The sequence below is a fragment of the Nematolebias whitei genome, chromosome 11 (assembly GCF_014905685.2).
Source record: "Nematolebias whitei isolate Nwh7 chromosome 11, NemWhi1, whole genome shotgun sequence".
In the NCBI taxonomy this organism is placed as follows: domain Eukaryota; kingdom Metazoa; phylum Chordata; class Actinopteri; order Cyprinodontiformes; family Rivulidae; genus Nematolebias; species Nematolebias whitei.
Window position 1 is genome coordinate 40,715,683 of NC_056508.1, and position 25,352 is coordinate 40,741,034.

The 25,352-nt window shown below is 38.4% G+C and overlaps 1 protein-coding gene across 1 annotated transcript in view; it reads right to left on the minus strand.

Moving 5' to 3' along the window:
* Positions 1-25,352, minus strand: part of mtor (mechanistic target of rapamycin kinase) — a 94,319-nt gene that overhangs the window by 59,032 nt on the left and 9,935 nt on the right. The window contains exons 15-28 of the mRNA XM_037684998.1: positions 25,141-25,224; positions 23,464-23,556; positions 23,154-23,288; positions 21,812-21,941; positions 14,328-14,578; positions 14,139-14,225; positions 12,116-12,283; positions 6,797-6,909; positions 6,354-6,516; positions 5,797-5,889; positions 5,386-5,532; positions 4,849-4,991; positions 4,446-4,608; positions 2,303-2,448 (exon numbers count right to left, since the gene is read on the minus strand). Coding sequence (XP_037540926.1) covers positions 2,303-2,448; positions 4,446-4,608; positions 4,849-4,991; positions 5,386-5,532; positions 5,797-5,889; positions 6,354-6,516; positions 6,797-6,909; positions 12,116-12,283; positions 14,139-14,225; positions 14,328-14,578; positions 21,812-21,941; positions 23,154-23,288; positions 23,464-23,556; positions 25,141-25,224 — 1,916 coding nt within the window. The remainder of the gene's footprint in view (positions 1-2,302; positions 2,449-4,445; positions 4,609-4,848; positions 4,992-5,385; positions 5,533-5,796; positions 5,890-6,353; positions 6,517-6,796; positions 6,910-12,115; positions 12,284-14,138; positions 14,226-14,327; positions 14,579-21,811; positions 21,942-23,153; positions 23,289-23,463; positions 23,557-25,140; positions 25,225-25,352) is intronic.

Genomic DNA, 25,352 nt, shown 5'->3' on the forward strand with positions numbered 1-25,352 from the left:
TATATATAAATAAACAAACAAACACATAGACAGAAATTTCAGTTCTCCATCCCCACAATGGATTTCCATCATCTGTAAAAATGAAAGGGGCAAAAAAAAAATCAGTTTTCAATCGTCCCGATTGGGGCGAGATATTCCCGGATTTTGTCCCACTTGTCCCTTATGAGAAGAGCCGGGACACCCAAATGTCCCTCATTTGAAAAGAGCTGGCTGGGCTCACCTGCTAATGCTGTTTTTGTTTGGGAGAAGGGATACAGAGGGGCTGTTTCACAGGCTTCCTGCAACAGTAGGAGTCAGGTTGCAGTAATAAGGCTATACTGGCTGTAAAGTGCAATTTCTCAGCTTTCAGAAACTGTTACAGTAACGCAAAGCGAGTTTAAAAAACAACTTATAATCCGCAACACGCTTTGAATAAAAGTGTTAAAGTTCAGGTATATTAATTCATTGATTCAGCCATCAACCGTAATTTATTAGGATGAAAATATTTAATTATTAGATTAAAAATTACTTGGGAGATTGTTTTTTTGTGTGTGTGTGTGGGGGGGAGGGGTTTACTGTAAAAGTGAATTATCTAATCTTTAGTTGCTGTGGCCATCATTAGTGGACAAAAGGTGGACTCGTGATTTGTAGACACAGATGTGGTGTCTGTAGGGAAGATTGTATTTTCTTCTTTACCAGCTGCAGAGGATATTTTGTGATAAAAGTGCATTACATACAAAGTATATATGAATATATTTATTTATTATTCTTTTGGCTGCTCCCTTCTTCAGGGGTCACCGCAGTGAACTAACTCGTACCAAGACTTGGCACTTGTTTTTTACGCCAGATGTCCTTCCTGACACAACCACAGACCACCGAGCTACCACAGCCCTCTGTGTGGAGCAGGGAGCGGTCATCTAGGATGCCGGGGGGAGCAGATGGTGGGGGTAAGGGCCTTGTTCAAGAGCTCAGAATGGGGCAAATGAGGGTGGAAGCAGGTGTGGGTGTTTCACGTTTCCCACCCACATTTTGATGTTGTCGTTCTGGAGGGTCGAACATACACACACCTGGACCTGTCATTCTGTTTGTTTCTCCTTCCTGTTCCTCTCAAACCCAGTCGGTCGAAGCATATGGCCACTCGTCCTGAGCCTGGTTCTGCTGGAGGTTTCTTCCTGTTAAAAGGGAGTTTTTCCTTTCCACTGTTGCCAATGTGATTGCTCAGAATGGGAGACTGCAACGAAGTGAAGATTCAACACAATCTGCTGGTTTCTTTAGAGATAACTTTTACTAAATGGCTTTTTTAATGCAAGTGAATGTTTTTGTACAGAGAACTGAGACGACTTTTGTTGTGACTTGGCGCTATATAAATTCATTCAACCTTTATTTATACAGGTTAATAGTCTCATTGAGTCATGAGGACTCATTTTCAATTGAATTCAACATATAAATTCCTCATTGTTCATGCAAATTATATTTATTTGTCAGTCATTAAGATTTCATTTTATCATTATTTAATTTTTTTGTATGAAACAAATATTGGAAATAATTTTAAAGTCAGTATGATTCATCCTTTCATCGAAACGAGTGCCTCAGAACTGATTTTTTTTTTTCCAATACAGCCAAAACTGAGAAAAAGAAGGTCTTCAGAGTGCTGTTGCATCCTGGAATCTAAAATCTTTTATGGGAAATCCTAGAGAGGTGAGAACCAGATGGGGATAACACCAGAGAGCCGGCTCCCATCATTCATCATCATCACAGCTCCAAAGAAATTGAAAACAGGCCCCAAAGAAACACAAGTCCAGACACTCACAGATGAAAAGAAGGCGAACGTCCAATTAGACGCCTGGAAAACAGATTTCTCCACGCCATGCCAATAGCAGAGAAATGAAAGCAAGAGAGAAAATGGGATGGAAAAGATGGCAGAAGATATCAAAGAGTTTTGGGGCGATGGACATGTATGATATCATTTCGATTTATCAGATGTCAGTTCTTCTGGACGGATTCTTCTCTGTTGAAATGTTTCATCTTTATCTGCCTGGATTACTGAGCATGCATCAGGATATTCATCAGAGGAAAAATTGCTCTAAGAAGAAAAAATGTGTTCTATGCAACAAATACTAATGATTTTATTGTTCCAATCATCACATTTTAAATTCGGCAAATAAAATATTTTTGCCTTGTGTAAACAAAAAAGGACATCAAATGGTTTGTTTACTGTTAATTATGTGATTTAAAAAAAATTGAGTTCAACTTCATGTTGAAGAAGGCCTTGTGTATTTCTCCTTAAGATACCATTTATTTAAGAGATTTTCAGCCTTCCTACCTGATAAGAGACTCCAGGATGAGAGGAGAGGGACCTTTCTGAAACTCCAGCTCTTTGTAATGTAACGCTTTGGCGTAGGCACGACATTTGGCCGCTCTCTCTCCGAGCAGTACAATACCATTGTCGTCTCTGAGGGGTAGAGGGCCCTGGGAAAAAAAACCAGACCAAATAAAATAACCAACATAAATTTACATTGAACACATCATTTTTGATTTATACCGTCCTCAAGCAGCCAAAATCCTTTTTTTTTTTCTTGAGTATGATACACGTAAGATGTGATTTTACCGATGCCTCACAACCAGAAGTTCCTGTTAAATGTTGTATAATGACCAAACCATGACAGTCTCAGCCCTCAAAGTAACTGTGCCATTACTAAATAGCTCAACTTGTGTGGTCAAACAGAGAAGCTGAGACAAGTTCCCATCTGGAAATGCTTGCTCTATTAAGCGCGGAGTAGTTTAACAACACCCAAGTGACAGATAATTGCTATAATTTAAAAGTTCAGGCTTTCTGATCAACTTTGAACTGATTGTCAGTTCTCTGTTCAGCTGTATAATGGACTACTGAAAAGGTTATGTCATCACTTAAAAGCACAAAAATACTATTCACTTTCACTCAAGATGACTCGCGATGTATCACAGACACTAAAGCTAACACCAATATTGAAAGTGAACAAAAACATTAGAAAATCAAGTAAATATTGAGTCAACTAGCAATCAGTAACCAGCTCATCTAAATACAAACATAAAAGTTGACTCAAGTGAAGTGAACTGGTTCATGCATTTGTCACGTCTAGGCTGGACTATTGCAATGGTTTAGCTGGGTGTTCAAATACTTCTTTAAAAAGTCTCCAGTTGACCCAAAATGCTGCTGCCAGAGTCTTAACTGGAGTTAGTAGGAGAGGTCATATCTCTCCAGTTTTAGCTTCTCTCCATTGGCTCCCTGTCAAATTCAGAATATAATTCAAAATCTTACTTCTAACCTACAAAGCTCTCAACAACATAGCTCCATCTTATATTAGAGATCTTATTGTTCCATATTTTCCTAACAGAGCACTTCGCTCACAGACTGCAGGTTTACTTGCAGTTCCTAGAGTTTCCAAAAGTAGAATGGGAGGAAGATCTTTCAGTTATCAGTCTCCTCTCTTGTGGAACCAACTTCCAGTTTCTGTCCGTGAGGCTGACACATTGTCCAGTTTTAAGACTGGGCTTAAGACTTTCCTTTTTGATAAATCCTATAATTAGGGTTGGCTTGTTATGCTGCTATAGGCTTAGACTACTGGAGGACAAAATGACCTAATTTCCTTAAATGATTTATTAAAATTTATTAGTTTTCATTTGATACTATTTCTATGTTAACATGTGATTCTTGACCTGCCATTGTGTATCTATTCCTCCTTCCTGTTCCTCTCAAACTCAGCCGGTCGAAGCAGATGGACGCTTGCCCTGAGCCTGGTTCTGCTAAAGGTTTCTTCCTCATGAGGGAGGTTTTCCTTTCCACTGTCGCCTTCATGCTTGCTCAAGATGAGTCTGCGATGAAGTTAAACTCAAAGCAGTCTGCTCCTCAGATAATTAATGTTATTAACTGACTTTTTAAATATATGAATATTTCAGTTCAGTGCCGAGATGACTTCTGTTGTGACTTGGCGCTATTTAAATACACTGAATTAAATTGAATTGAAGCAGTATACATTTTTTTGAGGTGAACAAACTAAAGATGAACTAAACTGCTGCTTTTTTGTGAACTGGAGTTTAAAGAGAATCAATTCTCATTTTAAGTTTTCATGTTATGGCACGTTATGGTACAGACATAACTGGACATAAGCGTATGTCTGGTTAAATTAAGAAATACTCTGCTCCCCGCTTGCTTAAAAACTGTCCGAATGGCCTTTTTGGTCAATCAGTTTATAGTAGAACAATGTATTATTTATTTATATTTATTTTAAGAAACAAAAGTCAAGCAATTTGTGTGCCATCTTACAGTATGCTTGAAATTACAGTGCAAGTACAAATTATTAAATTTGAACAATTAGTCAAAAACAGACAAACATTAAATGCGTAGGACTTTGAAACAATAAAAAAAATGAAGGATGTTCAACCATTCAGCCTAAAAAGGACTCTGGGATTGGATGTTTACCGCCCACCTTGTCACTGTGCTCCATGAACTCTGCCAGGTTAAGCAGCGTCTGTGTGACCTCGGCAATGTCTTGAGAGGTGAGAGCCAACTCGATGCTTCGAATGAGCTCATCCTGCTGGTCTTCGCTCAGCTCAGACCAACAAGACAGAAAAGCTGCGTTGAACAGGTCTCTGTGAACCAAGGAAGCAGCATTTAAACATTAAAATAAAGATGCACAATGTATGAGATAACATTTTGTGGTAGCAGGCAACACTTTTATATCTCTGCCTGACAAGAAATTGGGAGGATTGGCATTCTCTTAGGCTGTGTATCACAGCTGAGAAGCACTGAATATCACAGAGAAGAAGAAAAAAAGAGAAGTGGGAGGAGGAAGTGTGGCAAGAAAAGTGGACATGTCAGTTATGGTGTACCTGGCAAGAGGAATATAAGTTTGTGCCAGAGACCAGCAGGATCGCAGTGCTGGGGAAGAGGACTCCTTGAGCAGAACAACACTCAAGCGCCGCAGCCACTCCAGCCAGTCATCTTTGGACACCTTTCTAGCAGCACCCCAAGCCTGCAAGAGAAGTCATTGATTTCCAAAAGCAATGAGAACTGTGTGGGAGAATCACTTTTTCCAGACTTGTGAACATTGAAACCGTTCATATAAATCAAATCCTTTTTTAAAAAAAAACCATTTTGTGACCCCATGTGCTCTAAAAGTAACCATAAGTGTTCATTGTGTTCTGCTCATTTGTTGGGTTTTTTATAATTGTAATTCATCATTGTATTGTTGATTCAAATGTCATCACCAGAAATACACTATGGGCTTGTAGTCAGATGTGTTTACCGTGTAGATTTTCAGCACCTGCAAAAACATCCGTAAACAAACTCTGGACTTTTTATAAGCAATCTTTTTCTATGAATGTGTAAATAGGAATTTCTTTTTCAAGGACCAAAAGTCTACCTACCTTCTGAAGTGCAGTAGTGCTAACGTGAAGCTTTTTCATAGGACCTGGTTCCACCGGGCCACTGACGAGAGCATCACCTTGGTTGCCCCGAGTCTGGCGATGCTGGAAGATTAAAGGGTCCTCTTCCTCTTCTGCCAGAGTATAACCCTATAACGGCCACAAACACACACATAAACTCAAAGAGGCCACACGCAAACAGCCCACACGCATGCTTACAGTTGATCAAAACACGTTTTATGAATCTTTTCCTCCCAGAAGGGACGCAGATAAACAGAACATTGTATGTCAAATGTTTGTTCCATTGCTTTCATTTTGTGTCTTGGAAACTTGTGTTTTAAACAGGAATGAACAACGCTCATGACAATGGAGACATCTAAACTAAATGTAAACCAGTATAATAAAAGTACTTACTTTCACAATGCGACATATGAGTATGTCGTATCGCTGGTGATTGACCCTGTGCTTCAGCATCACTTTGTTCACCATGGGGATGAAAATATGGTACTGTCAACACAAAGACGGGACGTTACAGTAAATAAAAATTCAACGTGTGCTTTAAGTGGTTCAGTCTAGATTCTCTTTCCTTCCACCGTAAAATAAATAACTGGGTATCAAGCATAAGCATTTAATCTCCGCAAGTCACACATCAAAAGCTTTCTTTGCATGTTTGTTGCCAAACATAGCTGGAAGGAATTCTAGTGGTTCGGAGGTTAGACCTCAAAACAATACAGGGGTGTAGAAGTAGAAGGCACACAAGGAGAGGGAGGGCTTAAATGTGACTTCATCCACTCATAAACATCACCACCCACTGGCACACAGTTCGTGACATAAGCAGTCTGGTAGGAAGTAATAGAGACCGGGGAGGGGGTGCTACAGAATTGCTGTTCATGTGAAGCCAACAGCGGGAAAACTGGTCAGCTCAGTTACAGCTACATATTAACGGGAGCTCAAAGGACAGATGTGACTACCTTTTTTCCTAACTGGAAAACGAGCGAGGACAGAGTGTCCATAGCAGTGGAACGCAGCTCGGGCGTGCTGTCAAGTGTCCTCCCGATTGGGTGTATAATACGTGATGCGTAGTCGGTGAAGTCCAGGGACTCCGTGAGCCGGTCAAGTGTCTCCAAGGCAACCCTGAGCCACATGAAAATAAATAAAAAAACAGAAAATGCTCAGCGTCACTTCAAGTATTGTAGAAGGCAGAGACGAACAAAAACATCCTAGTGAGTAAGACTATATTGGAAATAAACAAATTAATCTGATCATAGTTTTCGTTGCTGTACAAATAAGCAAGTGAAATTTCATTTATGTCTAATTAACAGATTACACTGTGAAGTAAAGTGAAATAAAGTTTTAACCTTTGCTCTAGATCTCACACTAAGACTAAGTGAGTAAAACCATGTGCAGTACTGACTTTCGGGCTGGCAGGGGCACATCTGGAGCGTCAAACAGCTTGACGATGGGAGGCAGCAACAAGTGAAGGTAGTCGTCCAGGTTAGCGCCAAACAGCTGGATGGCATTGAGTAGCTAAAAATAAATACATAAATAAAAATAAAATATACATATATTTATGCTTAATTTCACAACACATAAACCGTTCAATAAGTTTAGTTTCTTTCTAATACACTAAATCAAAATGCTTTTTAGCTTAATATGTTACCTAAACAAACAAGGTTACCAGAAACAGCTCATACCTGAGTTTTTGTAAATTTATTATAAAAGTTATCTTTGTATGTCAAAATGCAGAATTCCTACAAGAAACTATTTAAGCTGACCTGCTGGTGGGAAAATATGTTTTTTTCCTTTCCAAATATTGTAAAAAAATAAATAAACTTAAAAAAATAAACAGTTTTTGCCAAGTTATGTTCTTCATGTTGCTATATAACAACATATTAACAACTTATATGTTAACAACATATACGTGTAATATGCATGAACACCTGGAGAGCTGGTGCAGGACGAACAACCTTCACATCAACGTGAAGAAGACAAAGGAGAAGATTGTGGACTTCAGAAGGAACAAACACACCTACACCCCCCTGAACATAAGAGGATCTGCGGTGGAAGTGGTCTCCAGCTACAAGTACTTGGGTGTACACATGAATGACAACCTCAGCTGGAGCAACAACACCACCAGCCTGATCAAGAAAGCTCATCAGAGACTCTACTTCCTCAGACGGCTGAGACGAGCTGGTCTGGGAAGCTCAGTCCTCACCTCCTTCTACAGGTGTGCAGTGGAGAGCATCCTGTGCTCCAGCATCAACGTGTGGCATGGAGGCTGCACAGCTGCAGAAAGAAAAGCTTTGCAGAGAGTGGTGAAGGCTGCACAGAAATCTGTCGGAATCAGCCTCCCCACCATCACAGACATCTACACCTCCAGATGCAGGAAGAGGGCCACCTGCATCATGAAGGACCCCACTCACCCAGCACACACACTTTTTGCCCCGCTCCCCTCAGGAAAGAGGTTGAGGAGCATTAAGTGTAGAACCACCAGGAAGTAGAGTATCTGATGAGCTTTCTTGATCAGGCTGGTGGTGTTGTTGCTCCAGCTGAGGTTGTCATTCGGGTGTACACCCAAGTACTTGTAGCTGGAGACCACTTCCACCGCAGATCCTCTTATGTTCAGGGGGGGTGTAGGTGCGTTTGTTCCTTCTGAAGTCCACAATCATCTCCTTTGTGGTTATTCTCTTTGCACCAGCTCTCCAGGTGTTCCACTTCCTGCCTGTAGCTGGACTCATCATTGTTTGTGATGCATCCCATTTTCTTCAGGATTTACACAAAAAAACAATCTTCAGATGCTTTCTGCACTTGTTTTATTCCAAGTTTAGAAAAGTAATCATTGCAGGCTAGACACCAACTTAGTTGACAAGTCAGCAAATTTTGTTACTAAAAGGTAATTCGGTCAGAATAAATATTAGTAAGTAGAGATAGATTAATTTCCTATAAATTGTCTAAATGATCATTTGAACAAACTAAATAAGCAGAAACTTTTTAAAAAATCACTGTTTTTAACACGAGTCAATTTCACTAGAACTAAAAACAATCAAATGTGTCTCATGACACCTTCAAGAAACATTAGCCTAAAGTGCCTGTTATTCCAACATAGCACCAAGTTATTAGCACACAGACTGTGATCCCCCCATGTCTGGGTGTTCGAATGAGTCCCTACAAACATGAACAGGTAATATTATAAGGGGGGAGTAAAGGATCTGCAATGCATCAAGTCATAAAACTCACATATCACAAACACACGTTTCATAATAAAACTGGGACTTTGAGAAGACGTCTGCAGCGCAGTAACACCAGAAACACATACCATGACCACTGCTGCACCATCAATCCCTGTCTAAAGTTCACATGGCGAGACAGCAGGAAGCTGAGGTGAAAGTGCACAAGGATTTGTGTGCGTGCGTGCACGTGTGCGCGTGTGGTTTAGCGGGGGATGTTCAGCTGAATAGTGTCATGAAATGATGGAAGTATGTTTTTCTTTTCTTCTTTTTTGAACCAGAAAGTAACCCGACTCCCAATTCCCTCATTTTATGACCCCAATCCCATGCCTGAGATTAGACTGCAGACCCAGACCAGACTTACGGACAATCCAGACTGTGGGTTCCCAAGTTATACGACACTGTAAACATTGAGACAAAAGAACACCAAAAACGATGACTAGCTGACCATGCTGCTTATGATTCTGTCGTTGTGTTGATTAAAGGTTTAAAACAAAAATCCGACAGCGCTGGCATGAGCTGCAGAAACCAGAAAGTGTGTCAATAACAGGTTTCTGGTGTCATTGAACTGACATATTACCAGTGAAACCTGTCTGAACCTGATGAATACTGATGGAAACCCCAAAGAGAAAACAGCAGCTCAATAAGTCAGCTTTGACTTGTAAAAACGGTGGATACTTTTTAAACACCATCTGTTCTTGGCAGTATAAAGAATAAAAATAAAACCTTAAACATCATCTTGATGCTACACACTGCACATTTTATTGGTAAATGTGTAAATGCATGCAGAAATATCATGCCTACTATTTTATAGTGTTTTAGATACAGTATGTCAAATCAAGCAAAAAGTAAATCTAACTGTTATACATTATTTTATTTTTCCTTTAAATACTGTAAGTTGCATAAAATGTGTCTCAGTGGAATTAGTGCTGGAATGATTTTCATAAAATAATTGTGTGAATGTTTATGAAGCATTCTCACTACTGTGATCCATTTTTCTTCTGTACGTTTTTTCGACGCGTTTCTCATCCTGCAGTTTTCAAGCTATTTCAACGAATCATAAATCAAAACGTTCAGCTCTTCCAGGACAATCCTGCCATAACGTTTGGTATTGATGCAACTTTAGCTTTTTGAAATATTTAGCCTTTTCTGCCATTTTTTTCTCATAGAAATTAATTGAGCTCTTTTTATATCCTTCAAATCTTTAGATCTGTTTACAACCTTTTACTGCTCCTTTCACTTTTTGTTCTGGTTTAGATTCTTTCAGCTTCCTTGTGCAAATTTAACTTTTTTTTTTCCAGCTTTCAGCTGTTTTTTTCAGCAGTTTTGTGCTCCTTTCAGCTTCTTTCTGCTATTTCAGCTACTTTGTAGCTGTTTTATGCTAATGTGGCTTTTTCAGCTAATTCCATATTTTTGCACTCGTAACTTTTTCAGCCTAATTCAGCAAAAATGTGCTCTCTCCACTTCCTTCTGGTAATTTAACCTTATTTCTATTTTTAGCTGCTTTTCAGCTGTTTTTTTTTTGCTAATTTAAGCTTTTCTCAGATAATTTCTATTTTTGTGTTCATTTCTGCTTCTTTAAGCCTAATTGGGCAAACGTGCTTTCTGCTTTATTCTGCTAACTTAAGCTTGTTATACCTTTTCAGCTAAATTTTTAGGATTCTTTTGCTAATTTCAACTGTTTTCAGATTAATTTAAGTTTTTCATGGTAACTGTTGCAACTTTTAACCTAATTAACTTCTTTATGGTAATTTCAGCATGTTATGCTCCTTTCAGCTTTTTTTTTGTTGCTATTTTCAGCTACAATTTAGTTGTTTTATGTTGGGGTGCACCGATGGCCTCGATTTCCTTAATTTGGGGAAATGGGACATCGTCCGATACTTGCATGAGAAGCCGATTTTACAGATTTTTTTTGTTTTAACAACAATTGTCTGAACTTCATTTATGTTTCAGAGCACTACCTCATGGCCAGTTAAAACAAGTTTGTATTGTTTCTAGGATGTTGTTCAAGGGTATGTTTTTCAATAAAATAATTTTGGAAAATTGAAGGTGCATTATGGCCTTATAATAATAATAATAATAATAATAATAATAATAATAATAATAACAATAATAATAATAATAATAATACTTTATTTGTATAGCACCTTTCAAACAAATGTTACAAAGTGCTTCGCATTAATCAATTAAAACATCATAAATGACATCAGAAACACAAAAGTGTACCAAATCAATTAAAATAACAACATAAAAAAGAAAGAAATTCAGATATTAAAAGCCTTATAAAACAAGTAAGTTTTAACTAATGATTTAAAAGAAAATAATGAAGAGGCCTGTCTAATATATTATAACACCTGACAGTGTCGTTTATAAAACAAAATCAGAATCGGCGGGTCAGACTTTTTAGAAATCTTTGATCGGCCAGAAAACTGCAATCGGTGCACCCCTAGTTTTATGGTAAGTTTAGCCTTTTTCGCTAACTCCACATTGTTTAGCTCATTTTAGCTATTTTCACTTCCTTCTGGTAGTTTATGCTTATTTCTGCCTTTTTAGCTATTTTTTTTGCTAATTTCAGCTTTTTTTAGCTAATTTCCTAATTTATGTGCTCATTTCTGCTAATTTATACCCATTTCGGCAAAAATGTGCTCTTTCTGCTTTCTTCAGCTAATTAAGGCTTGTTCTTTCATTTCAGCTACAATTCAGCATGCGTTTAGCTCATGTCAGCAGTTTTTCAGCAAGTTCTTCAGCAACAAGCATTCACACTGCATTTTCACAGGAAATGCAGTTTCTCTAGTTATGATTTTGGCTCAAGTGAAAAAGAAAGCTGGCTTTAGGATTTAAACTAAAACCTGTTTAAATGTATAAAAGTAACACAAAGACCAACCACCGTTCAAATTAGCAACTACAAAAACAGTCTCGTTTTTATTATTATTATTGGATTTTAAATATATTGTAGCAAGTGCTTTTTTAAAATGACTTCATTAAGTTAAAAAAATAAAAATAGTTTCAGAGACTGCTGTGCACTCTGGTAGGCAAGCAGTCATGGGATATTAATTAACAAAATATGCTTTTTATTTGTTAATCCCCTGCTGTGGAGGGGATGGGGTATTTTAGACTAAACTGTAACCATGACTTCAGCTTCAGACAATTCATTTCTGCAAACTCAAAATTTATTAAACCTGAATATATTTTTGCAGTTTATTATTCTCTGCTCATAGATCCTTTTTCTGCTTTTTGATAAATGTTCATTCTACAACCATTGAAGTATACCTTTTCTAAAAAAAAACCAACCTTAATTTAAATTAAATGTCCATGTGTCACAAGTGACATCTCAACCTCTAGGCAATAAAAAAAACGAGTACACTGAGGCAGGTAACTGAAAAATTCACCGTTCAAAGTTAAAAAAAATATACATACTTTTAGAGGCATTGTTTCAATTTGATGTGGGTAATCATAGACCAGGATAAGAGGTTTTTATCCTCCAAGCAGCAAAGTAAGGCACTCACCTTGATGGTAACGCTGCGTCCAGTGCTGTTATCGTGCATGAAGACACGCAGCATATGTGGGATGAGCTGAGGCAGGTACAGCTTGAATTCTCCTCCCAAAGCCACCACAATCTGCTCTATAAGAAGGATGATGGTGTTCTGCATGGGGTTGTTTGGTGTCCAGTACTCCTACAGCACAGATCAAAATATGCTGAGATGAAAAAGAAATTCTTATGTTCTTGTTTTGTTGCATATCAGCTGCACCGAGAATTATACTGTGAGTTTACATTCATGCTGGCAAAGTGATGGAAATCAATTATCTTGAAATAACATTGTGTATTATTGAAATATTTTGAAGCAGAAATACTACCTTTTCAAGTCGTAAACAATGTATGTAAATTTATAAAAAAGTACATGGCCCAATCTCTTTCTAAATTATATAGTAATGGCTAGAAAATGACATAAAAGTGAATAACTAAGGTGACAGGCGCAATAACAAATTAACATTTATGCTAAATGTGAAAAAAGTGAAACGGTATTATGACAGGCGGCACGGTGGCACAGTTGGAAGAACTGCTGCCTCTCAGTGAGAAGGTTGCCAGTTCAATTCCCGGCCAGGGGCCTTTGTGGGTGGTTTGCATGTTCTCTCTGTGCATGCGTGGGTTTTCTCCGGCTACTCCGGTTTCCTCCCACAGACCAAAAACATGCATGTTAGGCTGATTGGTAACTCTAAATTGTCCCTAGATGAGAGAGAGTGAATGGTTGTTTGTCTCAATTGTCTCTATGTGTCCCTGTTATGGACTGGAAACCTGTCCAAGGTGTCCTCTGCCTCTCGCAGTGATAGTTGGACAGGGCACCACTGACCCCCGTAACCCGAAAAGGAAGAAGAGAGTAAAAATAATGATGGACGGACGGTATTATAACTACATCCAAGACACTTTGCACTAAACCATACGTCATCCCCCTCGCTCAAATACAAACCTGAGATTTTAAGTGGGTCTGCAGAAATAGGTCAAAATGTGTTTTCATCGATAAACTGAGTGAGAGAAACACCTGCACAGACTTTTCTGTGGAAAAACAGAACTTTCATCACACCAAATGGCAAAAAATGAAGACAATTTCCTGTTAACTGGGAGTGATTTGTTGCCTCTGTGTTTATAATAATGCAACAGAAAATCTGAGCACGGTCACTCTGCACGTTGGAAATAATAGAGAGGGTCATTAAGACGGAAGACCTGAAGTCACGAAATATGTCAATCAGTCAATGAGCTTCAGCTGTGAGATCTGGTAAAGGTGTTTTCTCGGTTTCTAGCTTCCACTCCTCTACTTCCTGCCTTCCATGCCTGTGGCAGTACATGCTAAATGGCTAAACCAGCCCCCTCATCTGGATGCAGAGGCAGAACTGGAGCAATAATGAATAGATTCTTTGTTTCACTTTCCATTTATTAAATCACAAGGGCTTGAGGCAAACGGGTCGACTTTTCTCAATTACTTACCATCAGAATGAGTTACGCCGCTGCAGAAGTTTAAGTAAGTGTGCTACAAAAAATTCCATTGCAAGAACAGCCATACGATACTGTTGCTTTAATATATTTATGTGCTAGATAAGTGTGTTTTTCAAGTTCAAGGACGATGGCTTTAGCAGCTACTTTAAATCACGTGACGAGAGTGAATGTCAAAAGGCGTCATCGGTTTCCACTTATTAAACCGGTTACAGCGAAAAGGAGACCGTTTCAGACAAGCACCAAACACTGCAATAAAAGAAAATCTAAACTGAGGGAGAGTAAAAAATGTCTTTCTAAATAAGATTTCTCATTTTGATAGGACTAAAGCATTTTGTTAGTTAAATTCAACACCACACGCGTTGTATGACATGGGACCACAATTTATCCAGATGCTCTGAACACAATACGTCTAACGGTGCTGTCCGTGCATGAATAAATCCAATTAATGGTTTGCAGCTGTTTGACTGACTCACAAGAAAATAAAAAAAGCTGCATGATGGGTGTTTAGACATTGGAAAACCATTGATGCGATTACTCACTCTGATGAGGGTGAAAATGTCATCCATGTATGGACGGATGTGAATCTTCACAAAGCTCACCACCATTCCCATTTGCTGGAAAAGGAACTGAAAGACAAGATGAGCACAAAAACCATATAATATAAAACCTGCAAACCTAAAAGCCAAAGAACAACCAACCCAGACATTCTCAGATGTATCTGTGCCTACCTCTCGGATACTGGCATCACAAACGCGGATGACGTTGAGAAAGGTGGGCATGACCTGCGGCAGGAACTGGACACACTTGAGGCCCAGAGACTTGAAGATGAACGTGACTGCCTGCACTACCATGGTATGGTGGTTGGAGAGTGAGGGGTCTCTCAGGATGCGCATCAAAGTGACGATAGCCACAGCAGGATAAAACTCATCCAGAGGAAGGTTGCCCATGTTCACCAGCATTTCACTTGTGCTGAAGTCCGCTGGGAGAAAGAGGTAAAACAAAGGAGTTCTGTTTGTTTTTTTTTCTACCAACTAATAAAACACAAAAACTTTCTTTTTTTTCATTCAACCTTTATTTGTACAGGTTAATACCACTGAGCCTCGGGGACTCATTTACAAGAAAGACCTGATTTTAACAAAAAGTGATGACAACAGTAGACCATCATAAAAAGCGTACAAACTGAAGAACAAATAAAAGAAAATGGTATTAAAAAAACAAAGCAGAAACAGCTAGGTTGTAAAGCAATGTAGAAAACTAAAACTAGGAACATGTCTGCTTTGGTTTTTGCCAGGAACTTAGATGTTTAAAGCTGCTTAGAGAGGTCAAGGTTGAGTGTTTCAGATCTTTTTGCAAGGTATTCCTGGAAACAGGAGCGGAGCAGTAATTACAGTCTTCATGTAGGTATATTCACATAGTGAACTTTCTCTGCTGTTAATATAAGCACAGGTTGACTATTATCTACAGCTATTATTAATGATAAAATCTAGAATAAAGATCTAGCATACTTCCTGCCTTCATGTCAGTGTTTTAGACAAAGATCAATTTACCTAGAGATATGGACCTGTCGCAATTTTGATCAAACCCTAAATATAATTTAAGGTGTAATTTTACAAGATACGGTCAATGGTAAATGGACTGTACTTGTATAATACCTTTCTATCTTATCAAGACATTTATCACAAGACACTTATCAAGACAAGACACTCAAAGCACTTTACAATCTGTGCCTCACTTATCCATCCACACAGCACTCTACTAAATCTCTCCAAAGCTAATTAAACAAATCATTCTAAAGAGACTAACCAGAGCTTTATCACATTCATACACTGATGGGACACACATCGGAGGCAATGAGGGGTTCAGTGTCTTGCCCAGGGACACTTCGGCACGTGACTGAAGATGGATTTGAACCCCCAACTCTTGCATTGGAGGACAACTGCTCTAACCACTCAGCTAGAGCTGCCTCTCAAATCAAAAGATTTCATCCTCAGTATGTGCCGTTACTGGTTCTCGGCTACTACCACATCATATTTTATTTTAGTATGTGTAAAACTTCCACTTTTGTGTTGGCTAATGTTGATGGGTTGTGGCAGCCATGTTTTGAACTACTTTGGCATGACTGTCTCAAAGGAGTTGACGGGAGAGAGGGCGAGCCCCAGAAGCCATTTTAGCACCAGCAAACTGGTTTTTTTTCCCACTACAGAGTATGCAGTTTGTGGGAATCAGTTTTGTTTGGTGGCTTCTCAGACTGAGGAAGTCCTTTGGATGAAGGACGAAACGTCACAGCACAAAACAAGAAACCATCCAGATGACCTGACTGAACATTGTTGGAATCTATACTTGGATTAAAGAGCATGAACTTTGGTATTTAATGTAAAAAAAACAAAAAAAAAACTTTATTTCAATGCTTAAGTTATAATATTGTGACAGTAAAACCAGACGGAGAGCTGCTGTCTATTTATATGCAGGGCTATAGAATTTTACAACGCATCTGAAAATCCAAACGTCTGGTATTAAGTGGGGTTTTTTTGCAGTGAAGTTTCAGCTGCTCCAGTTGTCTTCCCCTGAGACTCTGCAGACAGACTTGCAGATTGATTTAGACATATAAAGATAACTTTACAGAGATGTTCTTTTTCCAAACTGAACCATTTAAAAAAATAAATGATTGTGACCAAAGGCTGAACAACTGAAACTGTATAGCTCACAAAATTAAAGCAGACGTGTTGCATTAATTTAGCCTTCGGTTGGATAAGAAAGGAGCATTTTAATGGCGACAATAAGAAGCATAAAGTGTTTTGACTTTCTAAAAGGGCAGCATTTGATCAATTTTATGACCTCTTTGCTCTCCTGATGTGATCACTAAAATCTGAAGTCAAGTGAGGAAATGAACCTTTTCGCTCTCTTCTTACGTAAAAGCATGCAGTCAAAGATGCTTGTGGTCCAGACAGTGACCCTGACAAAAGCTGCCAGCAGATATCAAGCCTCAAGTTCTGGTCACAGTTCATTTAGGCCGAGAACAAACTGTTAAAATCATTACAGTAATGTTCAAGGTCATGCTTGACATAACTGGGTCAAAAATGTACACGCCTGCAGTCCGCATTCATAAGACAAAAGACAGAGGTACATTTGTACACTGTAAAAAAATATACATGTTGAAATTACATTAAAAACCTGTCACATTGCAACAGTAACAGAGCGAGAAATCCAAAACAGTACACCACCGTAGAAAATACACTGAATTACTGTACAACAAGAAACAGAAGTTTTTAATTATTTAAACGGTTATGATATGCGGGAAACAAAGAATCTTACTGTGAAAATCTTAATTGTAAAAGTTATTAAAAAATACCATAATGTCACAAGCAGGCAATTACCCTAAAATTAAAGGTACTATTCTGCCAGAACTGCAGATTTTGCTGATGGTATGTTTAAATGTATGGTATAAAACTGTTAACCACTCTGCAAAATCATAGCGAAATTTTTACAGAGCAACTAATTTAAAAATTATATATGCAACCCGGTATCACGTCAAAGCATGAAATACACCCACTTGGGTCAAAGCGTTGGGAAGAAAGGGGTGCAAAAGTAAGATTTCAAAATAGGCGAACACCCTTAGGAAGGAGCGTCTGTGAAATTTGGCAGGATGTTTACCGGGACTCCCATGAAGAACATACTAAAATTTCAGCCTCCTGGGTGAAAACGTCAGGAAGCAATGGAGGCATGGGTGTGTTTTTTAAATAACGTCAATGCCCTGACCTTTGCCCTTAGCAAGTTTGCACAGAACCATAGCTCAGAACATTGGTCAGGCACCGTGTCAGAAAGCAGTTTGAAGTTTCATCCTCCTAGGCCAAAGCATCAGTGAAATATGAAGCAAAAGGTGATATTTCAGGTCTGACCTGTGGCATCACAGCAGTCTCTCGAACAACCTTTGACCTCAGGAAGATCGTAACCTTTGTTCCCCGCCTTCCTTGTTCTCTCCTCCTCCCGGTTGTCCCCCCAGGGAGGTGCGCATGAGGAAGATGAAGATGGCCATAAATGACTTCCTGGTATGGCTGCTTGTCCTGAGCCTGGTTCTGCTGAAGGTTTCTTCCGGTTATAAGGGAGTTTTTCCTTTCCACTGTTGCCTTGTGCTAGCTCAGGATGGAAGACTACGATGGAATGAAGACTCAAAGCAAACTGCTGGCTACAATACCTTAAATAAATAATGTTACAAATTGAATTTTTGTGTATATGAATGTATTTGTTCAGTGACCTGAGATAACTTCTCTTGTGACTTAGTGCTATATAAACTGAATTGTATAGGTGGGCTGCAGTACTTATTTATTTTTTTAACCAGCCATGTTACAGGCACTGTTCAGAAAAAAAAAAACATTTACTGTAGGTATTTGTGTGTGTTACCAGTACGTATTGTAGCGTTCTGCTGTGGTTGACTACCGGTCACGTGGCCTTAGGGAGGGATTATGGGTAAAATAAATGTTCATTGTTAATCATTTTGGTTAGCTGTTTAGTATTGTTCTTTTAGTGACTGCTCTGTTCTTGTTAGCCTAGTTTAGTGTTCATTTCGTGTTAGTTTGTGTTAGGCCAATCAGTAGAGTAACCACGAGTGAGGGAGGTAGTTATCAGAAGACCTGTGGGGTTCACTCTGTCTGTGTGTGTTGAACAGCAAAATAAAGCCTGTAAAAAGCCATCTGGTGATTGATTATTGATCTACAACATGAGCTGCACATCTCTCTCAGAAGCTGTGTGCTGCCATGCTACAGTACTCAATTAAAAAATGTTAAAATCTTTCTGTGTAAATATCTAATCTATTTATGTACAATTTATTTAATTTATATATTTTACGGGGGTGCGGCTTATATTCAGATACGCTCAATAGTCTGGAAACTACAGTATATCTTTTTTAAGTTTACTGTAATCAGGTTTATATCGCAACTGTTATTTTTACAGCAATTTACCGTAAAACGTTTTACAGGATATCTGTTTTTCATAGCAATTTCTTTGCCATAAAGAACATTCTCTACTGTTAAAGTGACGGTTGCCAAAATGGCATGGTAATGCAGAGGTGTCAAACTCATTTACAAAAGGGGGCCAAAATTAAAACCTTTTTCAAACCAAGCGCAAATTTCAGAATCTACATGAACTCAAATCAGATACACAACATCTTTTCTTGGTCTCAGCAAGAGTTTGATTGGTCTCATTTGATGTTCTCTGTTGTGCTTTCGACATCATAATCAAAGATAACTGAAAAAATTCAAGAGATAGAAGTATTTTACGTTTCATATATCATCTTGAGGGCCAGATAAGATGTCAACGAGGGCCACATTTGGCCCCCGGGCCTTAAGTTTAACAATTATGCTGTAATGTGTCATACACTGTGACCACATTTTCTATGGTGAAATTCTGGCAACCGTATCTACCAGTATTTGACCATAAATTATAAGTTTTTTTTTCCGGTGTATTGCTAGTACGGATATATATTTTTTTATCATACCCACGATAAAATTTGCCTGTGAAATCTTGAATTTTGCAATTCAACAACTATCATTTTAAAACAGTGGTTCAGTTGTTTTTTTAAATCTTCCAACCCACAAAATGACACTAATAAAAACAAGTGGATCCTTCTATTGTTGGTTGAAATATACACACTTTGCTAATAACCCTATTCAACAATGGCACTGGCAACACAAGCAACATAAACTTAGACCTTATTACTGTTTTTCTTTTACATTTTATTGTTGGATGTAACTGGGACCCTGCGCACATAATCTCGTTCCACCACATGTACCACATGAGACTCTGACAATCAATCATTTACAAGATGACATCAGATCAGATGTCCCTACTTGAGATTTTATGACACATAACGGGGTCCCAACATCAACTTAGGGTACCAGTTTTAAAAAGATGTCCAGACCCATGTAAGGAGAGGGTTAGGTTGCTACGCCTCATTATCAAAATCCAGTAATAATAATAATAATAATAAATAATAATGTAAATGTGTTTACAGTAGAAACAAAAAGTACAAGAATGTGATGTTAGCGCTAGCATCAGTCAAAGCAGGACAAAATTCTGATGGGAAAAGTATAAACCTGCCACAGTAAGAAAATATCTTAGAGTTTGTGTTTGGCCACTTAGTTTATATTGTTGATTTTTCCTCCCTCATTATTTGAAATGGCAAACACATAACTACAAAATAGCCCTAAACAGTAAAACTTGTGTGATGATGAATTTAAACGTGCATGAATTGTACACATAATCGCTTCTCCTGCATAAAGTTCGTTGACATAAATCACTGAGAAGATAAAACAGGTGCTTGAACTCGATCTCAGATGGATTATCTTAAATTGTGTATGACCGCTTTAAAAATATCCCAACATCCCCCTGAGCTGGGGCAGCCTCATTTTGGATATTATTCAGCTGGGTTTAGATCCAGTAGGAGCCAGAAACAAGAGGTCAGGGACTAGAAGTTTACAAAAATTGTAAATCCATAGATTTAATTGCCGTCAACTTTTCAAAAGAAGAAGTAAGACTTTAAAAATGTGCTTCGTCTGGGCTGCATGTCAATTCCCTGCGCTCTTATTTCAGCTGCAGGTTCAGAAAACGAACCTCAGCTAAACTGTAAGTAAGTGTTCTTGGACAGATAAGATTTCACGGTTAATGCAAGCTCGCCAACTTTTCAAACTGAAGACAATAGCAGACATTCTGTAACGCAATTATATTTTGACCTATGACGAACTGCGGTTCACAAAATAAAACCTCATCACAATCATTCAATAATTGCCTGACTGCAGTCATCTGAGCTCAACGCTGCGCCCAATCAATCATCTTTAGATTTCATTTCTACAATTTCCCTTCATATCTATAAAATCAGTTGGGTGAAAGTGACTGAAACGTAATTTTATTTATTACACTTCCACAATGCGTTCCATTACCTACTGTAGCTCTTTTAATCACATCATGGTGGTGTGCACTTGTGATGTAGTTTTGTGGCACCTGAGAGAATTAGCATGACTAACAGTCTGTGTTGAGGGGCTTAAATTTTTGTGTTCTAACAAGCATCTGTCAAGAATAGCGTAAATAATTTAGCAGCAAAGCCAAACACCTCAACACTGCTATGAGCAAACTGTGTTTAATTAAGGAATCGTTTCAAAAGAGAAATGGATAAAGTGGAGTACAGTAGTCCCTCGTTTATCGCAGGGGGTTGGGACCAGCACCACCCCCATGATAAGCGAAAAACCACAAAGTAGGGAAACAGTAGTACAAGTTCAAGTAAACTTTATTGACATGAGGTGGAATGAAATTATGTACACAAGTAGTAGTAGTAAGTAGTAGTTTATTTTAGTATTTATAGGCGTTTTAAACCCTTCCCACACTCTTGCAATGTCTAACAATATTCTAAACTCTAAATGCTCTAAAAGAGCACAGCATGTCATGATCTCAGCTGCCTCCTCTGCTCTCTGCCACTTCCAGCGCTCTCGGCCACGCCCACTTCTCTGCTGCAGAGCGGAAATCGGGCATGCTGCAGGAGGAAGCGTCTCCTGCAGCTGTGGGCTGCACACAGGTGCAGGAGGAAGCGTCTCCTGCAGCTGTGGGCTGCACACAGGTGCAGCAGGTGCTAAATCATTTAAAATAATTTATTTTAAATAAAAATTCTATGTCGATCGTGCGGCTCATCCATCAATCAGCCAATTGTGTGTCACGTCCAGTCTTACTTTGAAAAACCGCGATAGAGCGAGTCCGCGAAAAACAAACCGCGAAATAGCGAGGGACTACTGTAATTTTTTTTATTATTATTATATTTCCTGCAGAGGTAGCAGTTTAAAATTGCAATACCGGTAATTGTTTTTATAGGGAGAGTTTTAGTTATTGTAAATACAACAACATCCAATGGCATTTGTGTTTAAAGCCTACAAGGAAAATTTTTTTTTTACATGCAATTGTATCGTTTCCTTGAGTCTAACTGTGTATATATGGATGCTTTAAAAAGTTTCACCATATTATTCAATATACTGAATATTTAAATGGATCCAAGTGGTGCAAAAAAGATAAAAAGAAGTGTCACAATAAATTCCAAACTTACCTGTTTTGTACTAAAATTATGATGCTGTTGTAAATTTGAGAAATGCACCGACGAGTTAATTAAATCTAACATGTCTCTATTAAATAATTATTATATTATGGTATAAATAGTGGTATAAATAGCATTAATTACCTGAGTCTTGACTGGACTTCGACTCAGACAAACTGACAGCAGAAGCATCTCGGGACTGGTCAATCATGCCGATGTTCACCTTGTGCTTGTAGGGATCCAGAGCACCAAGAAGACCCAGAACACGTATGGCCTGTTGGACAGCGGACCACATCCTTTGGTTATGTTCTGTATGACCTCCTACAATAACACTGTTCAAGGGACAGTTACTAAAATCAAATTTTATGTTGTTACATGTACAGAAAACTATCTGGATGTAACTAAAAAGGAAGACGGTAGTCATTTATCGTGGGGGATCCATACCCTGAAGACCCTCGATAAGTGAAAAATCGCAAAGTAGGACTAGTAGTACAAGTAGTAAGTAGTAGTTTATTTATTTATACATTTATAGTTTATTTATTTATTTAGTTTATTCAGTTTATATATACACACACACACACACACATAAAGGCGTTTTAAACCCTTCCCACATTCTTGCAATTTTCTAAACAATGTTTTTAAACTCAATGCTTTAAAAGAGCACAGAATGTCATGATTTCCCTCTCTCTGCCTCCACTGCTCTTAGCCACCTGCAACTCTTGGCCACGCCCACTTCTCAGCTCTGCATGGAGAACAGCTGATCAGCTGCAGCAGGAAGTTTATCCTGCAGTGTGGGCTGCTAAATAATTTTAAATGATTTATTTTAAATAAAAATTCCATGCTGATCGTGTGGCTCATCCATCAATCAGCCCATTATGTGTCATGTCCAATCTTATTTTGAAAAACCGCGATAGGGCGAGTCCGTGATAAACGAACCACGAAGTAGCGAGGGACTACTGTAATAAAAAATATGCTAGTTTGTTAGAAAATCCTTCTGAATCTGCAAAGTAAATGTAATTTCTTCTGTGTTCTCCACATACATACATCACTCTGGTTTATCATCATTTTAGTAATAATATAATTATTTTGCAACATAAAATGGTATCAGCAACAGGGAAATGCTTTCTTTTTAACAAGGCTTTCACATCTTCAAGCTACACCTTATTCTACTGTATTAAAGCAGCATGATGCAGTGAGACCACGCACTCTTTGTGTGAGTAGACAGAAGAAACTATGACAAATATGGTCTAAATCACAACTCAAGACCTTTAAAATGACATGGAAAAGCCTACATAATGAAGAATTAAATGTGCATAGCTTTACACTGTTACATCGTTGCATTTAAACAGCTCTCACTGATCTTTGGATGCTGACAGGTATTGTTCCCGTCCTTGTAAAAAGTCTTTACTCACAGTTGAACTTGGTTTACATCATCAGGGACAACAAAGAGAGAGGAGCCAAACATGCAGCCAGGCCCTGTTCATACCTCTCTCCTGATACCCTGGTTTTGTTCCGTTTTGAGGAAGTTGAGCAGCACATCTAGAAGGGAAGGGTATTTGCGGTAGGGCTCCACCACATAGCCTGTACTAGCCACCTGCTGGCCGAGAGTCCAAAGCGCCACCTGGAGGAAAATGGCACAAAAAGCAGAACGTCAAAAACAGAGAATCATAGAGGTGTAACATTTCAGAAGCAATTGTAATAAACTATTCATTCAACAAGCATCTGTGCATTTTAAAAAATACTACAAAAATATTTATGGGTTAACAAATGAAATCTGATATTAGATTTCTCCGTACCTGTCGTTTAGCCAAGGAAGAAGAGTCCTGCAGCATGTCCATGATGATGGGGAACAGCTCATCCATCCACTTCCTCATCTCCAGCCCACTCACCTGACGGGCCAGGTACACAACCAACAAAGTCAAATGACCAACACCTCCCAAAGAATCAAAGTCCTCTCAACAGAATCTTACAAAACTAAAAAAAAACGGATTATTTGCTAAGAAATCTGTGACGTTACCGTTCTGTTTCTCACAAAGTCATAATTGTTTCAAGATTGCTAAAACAAACACCGCAATATAATAAAGCTACAAATCATATCTGTAATGTTTGTGTTACCAAAGTAACTGAAGTATTTTAATGTGTTTGTATAAAATGAAGGTGTTATTAGAACATTTGATTTAAAACAAAACTGAGTTATTGCTGCTAGGCCTGTCACGATAACAAATTTTGCTGGGTGATAAATTGTCTCAGAAATTATTGCGATAAACGATAATATTGTTTGAAATTTGACAATAATTATTAATTATTGTCAAATTTAAGAAATATTGATTTGTTTTGAGTGTAGTACCGTTTTTGGCCACTGTATGGCAGTATAAGACTGTTTGAACTGAACAATGCATAGTGAGGGAGCAAGCAGCGTGTCTCTAAGAAAAATGGGAGGGAAGCCCCATGACGTGACATGGGCTGTCTCCTTTTTTTCCATTTCTCAAAATGGTGGATGCTCGGTGTGGTTTGAGCTCTTTAGCATAGCATTTTTCACACAAAGCTTTTAATTAAAAAATAAAATAAAAATCAGTAAACAAGTTCTCGGCTTCTTTTCGCAGAGAAAAATAACTTTTTACACGAAGGCACAGGTTTCAACTGTGAATTTTGGAGCTTCGATTTAATTTCCCTCTGGGATTAATAAAGTATTTTTTAATTGAATTGACAAGACTGAGGTTTCCCCCCAAAACACGATTTTGGATGGTTAAAATGGATTTTAAAGAGAAAAGGGGGGGTCAGTGAAGAGCACGGGAGTTGAGCCTTTTGTCATCCAGTGTCTTCAGTAGAACGAGAGACACACGAAGAAACGATAAAGCCGATAAATAAAAATGAGGTTGATAATTTTCATTTATCATGCGATTAATTGATTTATTGCTTATCGTGACAGGATTAATTGCTGCTTGTGTGTAGAAAATCTGTAAAAACTTCTAGATGTTTAAATGCAACTGCATCTTGTGCTCAACACCTGCCATCAATTATGTTAAAAAAAAAAAGTTTTTTTTAATTGAAAATGCAAACTGACATTGCAATCAATGCCTATTACAAATTCCCTACATTGTCTTGCATCTTCTTGGTGTGTTGACTCGTCAACATCTGCACCTCTGCCTCCTCCTGCCCTGAGTCAGCTGTGTACACTCCGTATACCTGAGCATCTCCTGCACTCTGTCTGCACTGCACTGTATGCTTGTCTTTAACTGTTCTTTTCTGACTTCTTTGTGGGAACCATTTAACCACCTAGACAGGATGGAGCAAGGCAAACAGACATGAGAGGGGAGCAAACTATTTACTCAATACTTGGGAGGGGAGATGATCTCATACTGCGTCATGTGTGTTAAAACTAAGACAACGCAATCAACAAAAATGTTAAATGCAATAATTTAGCTAACCAGCTAAAACGAACGCGTAAAAAAAAAAATTACAAAACAGTTTACCTGAGCCAACTCGCCAATTGTTGCAAGGACGCAGATCACCACTCCAGGGTTTGGATCCGGGTCTTTAAGTTTGAGAATGAGAGCCTGCAAATTAAAAAAGTAAGTTAGTCCCTAAGCTAAAGCCTCGTTTCTCATATAAAAATCAGAAAAACACTTTATTTAAGATTCTGATTAAATTAGGTTGCAATAAACTTGGATATTTACTTGTGTGT